Source organism: Hemibagrus wyckioides, linkage group LG28 (genome assembly GCF_019097595.1).
Source record: "Hemibagrus wyckioides isolate EC202008001 linkage group LG28, SWU_Hwy_1.0, whole genome shotgun sequence".
In the NCBI taxonomy this organism is placed as follows: domain Eukaryota; kingdom Metazoa; phylum Chordata; class Actinopteri; order Siluriformes; family Bagridae; genus Hemibagrus; species Hemibagrus wyckioides.
In genome coordinates, this window is record NC_080737.1 from 15,022,024 (window position 1) to 15,031,084 (window position 9,061).

Below are 9,061 nucleotides of genomic sequence, written 5' to 3' on the forward strand. Positions count from 1 at the left end.
ATGGGGAAGGGAAAGGGAAAGGGATGGGGATGGGGATGGGAAGGGAAGGGAAGGGAGGGGGATGGGGATGGGGATGGGGAAGGGAAGGGAAGGGAAGGGAAGGAAGGGAAGGGAAGGGGAATGGAAGGGAAGGGAAGGGGAAGGGAATGGAAGGGAAAGGGAAGGGGGAGGGGAATGGAATGGAATGGAAGGGGAAGGGAAGGGGGGATGGGGATGGGGAAGGGAAAGGGAAGGGAAGGGATGGGGATGGGAAGGGAAGGGATAAGGGAAAGGGATAAGGGAAAGGGATAAGGGAAGGGAAGGGAAAAGGGAAGGGATAAGGGAAGGGAAGGGAAGGGAAGGGAAGGGATAAGGGTTAAGGGAAGGGAAGGGATAGGGATATGGGAAGGGAAAGGGAAAGGGAAAAGGGAAGGGAAGGGAAGGGAAGGGAAGGGAAGGGAAGGGAAGGGAAAGGGAAAGGGAAAGGGATAGGGATAGGGATAGGGATAGGGATAGGGATAGGGATAGGGAAGGGATGGGAAGGGAAGGGAAGGGAAGGGAAGGGAAGGGAAGGGAAGGGAAGGGAAGGGAAGGGAAGGGAAGGGAAGGGATGGGGAAGGGAAGGGATGGGGAAGGGAAGGGAAGGGTAAGGGAAGGGATAGGGATGGGGGAAGGGAAGGGAAGGGAAGGGATGGGATAAGGGAAGGGAAGGGAAGGGAAGGGAAGGGAAGGGGAAGGGATAGGGAAGGGAAGGGAAGGGATAGGGATGGGAAGGGAAGGGAAGGGAAGGGAAGGGATGGGATGGGATGGGATGGGATGGGATGGGATGGGATGGGAAGGGAAGGGAAAGGGATAGGGATAGGGATAGGGATAGGGATAGGGATAGGGATGGGAAAGGGAAAGGGAAAGGGATAGGGATAGGGATAGGGATGGGATGGGGATAGGGATAGGGATAGGGATAAGGGAAGGGATAGGGATAGGGAGAAGGGAAGGGAAGGGAAGGGATGGAAGGGAAGGGATGGGGAAGGGAAGGAAGGGAATGGAAGGGAAGGGGAAAGGGAAAGGAAGGAAGGGATAGGGATAGGGATAGGGAAGGAATGGAAGGGAAGGGAAGGGAAGGAATGGAAGGGAAAGGGAAGGGAAGGGATGGGAAGGAAGGAAGGAAGGGATAGGGATAGGGATAAAGGAAGGGAAAGGATGGGATGGGATGGGATGCGATGGGCTGGGGATAGGGATAGGCATAGGGATAGGGATAAGGGAAGGGATAGGGATAGGGAGAAGGGAAGGGAAGGGAAGGGATGGGGAAGGGAAGGGATGGGGAAGGGAAGGGAAGGGAAGGGAAGGGAAGGGAAGGGAAGGGAAGGGATAGGGATAGGGATAGGGATAGGGATAGGGAAGGGAAGGGAAGGGAAGGGATAGGGATAGGGATAGGGATAGGGATAAGGGAGGGGAAGGGAAGGGAGAAGGGGAGGGAGGGGAAGGGATGGGGGAAGGGAAGGGAAGGGGAAGGGGAGGGGGAAGGGGAAGGGGAAGGGGAAGGGAAGGGAAGGGAAGGGAAGGGAAGGGGAGGGGAAGGGAAGGGATAAGGGAAGGGAAGGGAAAGGGAAAGGGAAGGGAAGGGATAAGGGAAGGGAAGGGAAGGGATAAGGGAAGGGATAAAGGGATAAGGGAAGGAAGGGAAGGGAAGGAATGGAAGGGATAGGGATAGGGAAGGGAATGAAGGGAAGGGGAAGGAAGGGAAGGGAAGGGAAGGAATGGAAGGGAAGGGAAGGGGAAGGGGAAGGGAAGGGAAAGGGATGGGGAAGGAAGGGATGGGGAAGGAAGGGAAGGGAAGGGAGAAGGATAGGGATAGGGATAGGGATAGGGATAGGGAGAAGGGAAGGGAAGGGAAGGGAAGGGAAGGGAAGGGAAGGGAAGGGAAGGGAAGGGAAGGGAAGGGAAGGGAAGGGATAGGGATAGGGATAGGGAAAGGGAAGGGATAGGGAAGGGAAGATGATAGGGATAGGGATAGGGAAAGGGAAGGGATAGGGAAGGAAAGGAATAGAAAATGAAAGGAAAATGATAGGGATAGGATAGGGAAGGAAATGGACAGAAAGGAATGGAAAATGAAAGGAAGGCAAGGCAAGGCATGGGATGGGGAAGAGATGGGGAAGGGAAGGGATGGGATGGGAAGGATAGGATAGGATAGGATAGGATAGGATAGGATAGGATAGGATAGGATAGGGATAGGATAGGGATAGGATAGGGATAGGATAGGATAGGGATATGATAGGAAAGGGATAGGGAAGGGAAAATGATAGGGATAGGTATAGGGAAAGGGAAGGGATAGGGAAGGAAAGGAATAGAAAATGAAAGGAAAAGGATAGGAAAATGATAGGGATGGGATAAGATAGGGATATGATAGGGAAGGGAAGGATAGGAAAGGAAAGGAAAGGAAAGGAAAGGAAAGGAAAGGAAAGGAAAGGAAAGGAAGGGAAGAGATGAAAGCTGAAAACACCAGAACAACAGCTGAAACCACATTGCTTGCACTAATCCTCGATGTATCTCATTAATAATCTTTAAATCACGTGTGAAAATTTGTTGTAGTCCTGCTTTCTCACACCAAATAAATGTCTTGTTAAAACAAACATCAATCATCATCTATACAAAACTGCTTCTAAATACTGACATCATGTTCAGCATGTACATACACACTTTTCTTAAAAACGCATTAAGAACGGGTTACACAGCTGGCTTACACAGCTGGCTTTGTTACACACTGCCTCTGTCTAACTGCTAAGTAAAGCAAGTAACGTGAGCAGAACCTGAACGTCTCACCTTGTGCAAGTGCTCCAGCGCCAGTACAATTTCTCCCACGTAGATTCGCACCTCATCTTCAGAGAAGTGGTCGCGCTGGTACAGGTGAGTGAACATCTCTCCTCCGCTCACATAATCTATAAACACGACAACAAACCGGACGTATGTGAGCACAGCTGGGTGGAATAAATGCTGTGTGTTCGTCTAATGATGGTCAGTCTTACTGATTTATTACATCAACTTGCAGTGCTAACACTAAAGCTTCCTTTGCTCTTAAAACCATACACATGACTCTGCCTATACACTTAGATATATACAATTAGATATACACACACACACACACACACACACGTTACTAAAACATTCTGGCCAATCAGATTTGAGAATACAAAAAGAATAAAAGCTTTTTAATTATGCCATTTTATTAGCAAAATATCTAAAATATTTATGTAATATACTAAATCTTTGGGGAGTTCTCACCCAAAATAAGGTGGAGTTTGGTCTGGGTCTGAAAAGCGTAGTGCAGCGTGACCAAGAAAGGCGACTGGCGAATGTGTTCGAGAACCTGCCTCTCTGTCCGGGTGTGTTCAGCCGTCTTCGCCTTCTGTACGATCGCCGCCTTCTTCAGAACCTGCACATCAAAATTCTTTCCATTTCTATACAGAACAATTATCAGGGACATACAAACGTTAGGGGGAAGGACTTCGGGTAGCACGATATCGTGGGAGTGACCGGTCCAAAGCTTATAAAGCAATATTGACCTATACTCTATATGATTATCTAACACACATTTTTGGACATACATGTTTCACTTCAAATAGCTAGTGCACATGGGGGATTTTGCTCAATTTGGCAACACAGCCCTGGCTTCTGATAAACAGAAATTTCCATTTCTCATCATTCCCATTCTGTCATGCCGTTTAATTTAACAGCTCCTGGTTGTTTTTATTAAGACGGCAGCCCTTTCACAATTTCAGAGAAGCCTCGGGTCCGACGTGTTTCTCAATTCAATTTCTGAGCACAACATGCCTCACTGACCGTCATTTCCATGTCTGCAGTGATCACAGTCAGCGACATTGTCCTGCTGTTACATAATTCAACATCCTTCCTCACAAGATGACTCAATGACAAGAAACAGAGTGAGGAAGTGAAGAAAGGAGCTGTAGTAATCTTCCTACGGGACCGTTGGTTTGTTGGTGGTGATCGTAGGAGTATGTGAGAGATATAATGATGGAAATGGGAGACGGTAAACAAACCTTCATGGCGTAAAGTTTGCCTTCGTCGTGGCCGCTGATCTTCCGAACCAGGAACACTTTTCCGTAGGCTGGTAAAAGGAGATTAAGAGAGAGATGTGCCTGTTTCAGTTTATTTGTAAATAACTGGATATGAGATAAGAGCTGAGGACAGACTGACATTTTGCAGTCAGGTTGTGCTAGAGGATATGGGGGGGGGGGCTGCAGAGACAGAGAGGATTAAAGAGAGGGGAGAGAGAGAGAGAGAGAGAGAGAGAGAGAGAGATAGGATTACAGAGACAGGCCTTGAGAGATGGGGGAGACAGACAGATAGACAGACAGACAGGCAGAATTAAAAAAAAAAGCTGAGAGAGAGAAAGAGGGAAGGAGAGGGAAAGAGGGAGGGAGAAAGACAGTCAGACAGGAATAAAAAGAGAAAGGCTGGGGGGGGGTTTAGAGATAGGCCAAGAGAGACAAACACAGAGTGAGAGAGTGAGAGAGAGAGAGAGAGAGAGAGAGAGAGAGAGAGAGAGAAAGAGAGAGAGAGAGAGAGAGAGAGAGAAAGAGAGAGAGAGAGAGAGAGAGAGAGAGAGAGAGAGAGATAGGATTACAGAGACAGGCCATGAGAGACAGGGGAGACAGACAGACAGACAGACAGATAGACAGACAGACAGGCAGACAGGCAGAATTAAAAAAATAAAGCTGAGAGAGAGAGTGAGAGAGGGAAGGAGAGGGAAGGAGAGGGAAAAAGGGAGGGAGAGAGACAGTCAGACAGGATTAAAAAGAGAAAGACTGAGAGAGAGAGAGAGAGAGAGAGAGAGAGAAGGACAGACAGAAAGACAGACAGACAGGCAGGAATAAAAAGAGAAAGGCTGGGGGGGGTTAGAGATAGGCCAAGAGAGACAAACAGAGAGAGAGACAGAGAGAGAGACAGACATACAGGGTTAAAGAGAAAGGCTTAGAGAGAGAGTGACAGAGGAAGACAGACAATAGAGAGAGACGGCCAGAGTGAGCGACAGAGGCAGAGAGACGACAGAGACCCAGAGGGAGACGACACCAAGAGAATATCAGAGGCAAACCGGCAGAAAAACCCAGAGAAGGAGATTCAGAGAGAAAGACAGAGTGAGTGCGAGAGGCAGTGATCTGATCGAGTGTGAGATACAGAGGAAGAAAGACACAGAGAATGTGAAAGACAGACAGGAAAGAGAGAGACACAGACAAAGAGAGAGTGTTGAACTGCTTTTAAGATCTGGTAGATTTATGAAGCTCCTATATTATCAATATAGCAGTAATGTAATGATGATTCTAATAAAGTCTTTTAGCATATTTAAAAGCAAGTGCTGCCTTTTAAGCTGGAACAATTCACTTATATAAACCGTACTCCTCAATGGGTTACAGAACAGTAAAGAATGAAGCTAATGAATATATTTATACAAAACAAACTCATAGTGGAGGAAATAATGTAATAATAGGCGCTGTATTAATAAATGCTAGTTAATGTGCAATGCAGTAAACATATATAGTGATGTACACTGTTATGTAAACTGTTATGTAAACTATTTCCCTATCAGTTATTTTCCTCTGCTTTCTGCGATTAACATCTCGACTAGATACGAGCCGTGTGAATGCCACCAGCTCAGACGCCGTTTCGTTTCACAGCACGGAGCGTTACAGTGACCTTGCGAGCCAAAACAGAGAGACAACAGACGAGGGGGAGGGAATAATCACGCAGGCGCAATTCGCAGCAACAGTGTCTCACCTCCAGTGCCGAGCACTTTGAGCAGTTCAAAGTTCTCCATGCCAACTTTCTCAGTGTGTCCTGTGAGATTCGCTGTGGAGAGGAGAAATGGATAACTGTGAGAGGGGATCATCACTTTCTGGTTCACACCCACACACACACACACACAGCCTGTCTTTCTCTGTCTGTCTTCTTGACACTGATAGTATCAATGTCAGTGAAAGAGCTGGGTTGCCAGATTGGCTCAGAAAATTCCACGCTGATCATGGTTTGAAATCCAATTTTAATATCTGCCAAAATAATGTTGAAAGAAGATGCATAAAAGAAATAAAGAATTTAAAAATAAATAAACAAACTCCCCTCCATTTTGAGAAAACAGAGAACATCCCACACTGGCAAAACTGGAGTGAATTTCTTACCAAAGACCTAAAGGTTTCATTGTTACTTCCTTAGATATATACATACATTATTAAAAATTAAATGACTTAAAAATATAATGAACAAGTGACAAAATCAGGAAGCATGTGTGTCTGTGATTGACAGATTCTACACCATTATAGCAGTAACTCCCAATGGACTGTTGTGAGGTTTATCCCAGGCTTATATGCACTTCTCCAGTGATTACTTACACAACCACATGAATGGTGGGCAAATAAACACAATAAAACTGCGCCTAATAATAAACATATAATAGATGCGTTATTAAAACACCAAATCACTGATATGGTTTTTGGAAATGGATGTTAACGTAACATTTATACAAGGAAACTCCAGTGCTTTGTAAGATTATCACAATGACAAAGTCTTCGCTTTGCTCTTTGTGGTTTCTTTGTTACATTAAAATTAATTTCAAGAGAAAGGAAAAAAAAAGGGCAGTTTCTTGGCCGTTCTATTAAAAAGGATCATATGCACCGTTCATTATTATTTTTTTAGGACACTTTGTCATAAGAGAATAATTCACTTTGTGGTATAAAAGCACTGCACTAGACAACATTCCCTGGGAAATTGGCTCGTTTTTTTGTTACAGTGACATCACAGTGCAAAGTATCAACCAACATGTGATATTAATCTGATACTGACATCCTACAGTTAGTGAGCCAAGTTATGCAAAACACAGCAGGAATGACGGCGGCCTGCTTTGAGTTTTGTCCTGTGCAACATCTGCGTCGAACATCTTGTACATAACCAGAGGCATGAAATAAAATCTGATCAATTGTTGGAGGTCCAGCGGTTTGTTCTGGGAAATCATGAGTTACAAATATTCAGGCTGGACCTTTACCTTCAAGTATATTTATACTGTATCGATGTCTTTACACATTGGAAAACTAACAATAAACAAAAACAGTTTGTGAATCTGTAGTCTGTGTACTAAAAACATGCCCTTGTCGCTCAAGGGTGTCTCTTACACTTAGGAATGTGGACACAGAGATGGATAAATGGTCAGCGTGGTGGAAAACTGGGCAAGATTGACGCATCACGGTTTGATCCTGATCTTGAGGATTTGGTTTAAGTTTTCCTCCGACATCCTAAATCAGAATTAGCCCTAAGTGCGTGTGGTGCTCTGTGATTCACCCATCCAAGATAAAGCTGTAACTGATGGATGGATGGACAGATGGATGAATGAATGGATGGATGGATGAATGAATGAAATTGACTGTAATTACTTCCCCCCCTTGATCTCACCAAGCCAAGTGCAGTTTAATCCCCTGTTTTTTTCCCCCTGAATGTGTATGAAAGAGCAGAAGGATTAAAAAGAGGAGTAGGAGTAGGTGATGACCCACCGTTAGTGATCTCATGTTTAACGGTACACGATTTCTTTCTTGTCTCCCGGTCCGAGTCCTCGCCGCTGCTTCCGCCGCTGCTGCTGCCGCTCTCTCCGGACATGTTGCTGCTGAAATTCAGTGTATTCTCGCAAATGCACGGAATTTGGACACAGTTCTCTTCCGGCGTACAACCATCTATATGAAGCAGACTTTATTTACAAAAGTGCGTGAGATCACCAAACATCACCGTGATCATGATCATCATCATCAGAGCCGGGCATGAATGGAGGACATGCTTGTTTTTGTTTTCCGATCAATCCCCTCAACTCACAAACCCGTCTGACATGTCCGCTGTGGGATTTATATGTATATATATATATTAATCTAGGATACAAACAAAATTGATCGGAGTGCTAGCTTGTGCATGAAATCCTTTCTTCCCTAAATATTCTTGAGGATAAACAAACAGACCGCCGTTAAGAAACAGTTATCTGAGGTCCAAAATACGTGGACACTGTTATACCGTATTTCCTACTTCGAGGCTATCGGCTAGCGTTATGCTTCCAAATGTTAATAAATCCAACGAGCTAATGTTTAAAACAGCGACACGGACATGCCTCCTTACTTCTTATCGTTCACTCGGGACTTTAAATGACATACAACGTGCTCATTAACATTAACGTTAACGTTAACATTAACCTTAGCAGACCTGCACGATTAGCACTGAGTAAAGACATAGTAGCCTGGCTAGGCGCTAACAGAGAAGCTAACAGGCGTTCTATTCGTCCTGACAGTTAATTAAAACTCCGTGACATTTCCTCTTTAACGCGCTTCTCCCCCCGTCGCCTCGAGTCGGAACCTAGTGTCGCCTGAAAAAAGAAAAACACGGAATGAAAATCAATAAAAAAATATTAAGTAATTAAAATTAAGCCTGGAAAAAAAAAGTCTACACTATGAGCTACTTCAGCTACGGAAGCCGAAATGTTTTTCACAGGCGCGTCTGTAAGGTTGGAAAGGGAAGTTCTCTTGTAAGCGTAAAGTTCACACCCAGAACTGGTTCCTCACACAGCCACTCCTGGGCTAGGTTCCGTCCGAAACCCGCAAATTACCGTCCTAAATACTGAGCCAAAATTACAGCTATGCCACCTGGGGGTACTTCCGGTACTGTAGTAAACTATACGGTTTTGGACCGAGCTCTGAAGTCGTGCTGGGTTGCAAAAGTTGTGTAGATACACTACACTGCCAAAAGTTGTGGGACAGCCCTTCAAATCATAGTTCATGTGTTGTTTTTCAGGTTTTGGGCTTGGTCCCTTAGTTCCAGTGAAAGGAACTCTTAATGCTTCAGCATACCAAGACATTTCGGACTATTTCACGCTCCCAACTTTGTGGGAGCAGTTTGGAGATGACCCCTTCCTGTTCCATCATGACTGTTCACCAGGGCACAAAGCAAGGTCCATAAAGATGTATGAGCAAATTTGGTGTGGAGGAACTTCACCAAGTCCTGACCTCAACCCGATAGAACCCCTTTGTGATGAATTAGGGCCAGACCTTCT

General features: G+C 45.3%; 1 protein-coding gene across 2 annotated transcripts in view; it reads right to left on the reverse strand.

Annotated features, from left to right (window-relative positions):
• rps6ka4 (ribosomal protein S6 kinase, polypeptide 4) overlaps positions 1–8,720 on the reverse strand; it is a 19,329-nt gene extending 10,609 nt beyond the window's left edge. For both annotated transcript variants that reach the window (XR_009203944.1, XM_058383565.1), the window contains exons 1-5: positions 7,527–8,720; positions 5,767–5,838; positions 4,032–4,099; positions 3,256–3,406; positions 2,797–2,912 (exon numbers count right to left, since the gene is read on the reverse strand). Coding sequence is in view for 1 of the 2 variants with exons in the window: in XM_058383565.1 (XP_058239548.1) it covers positions 2,797–2,912; positions 3,256–3,406; positions 4,032–4,099; positions 5,767–5,838; positions 7,527–7,629 (510 nt within the window). In the remaining variant the exon portion in view is untranslated. The remainder of the gene's footprint in view (positions 1–2,796; positions 2,913–3,255; positions 3,407–4,031; positions 4,100–5,766; positions 5,839–7,526) is intronic.
• Positions 8,721–9,061: the final 341 nt, after the last annotated feature.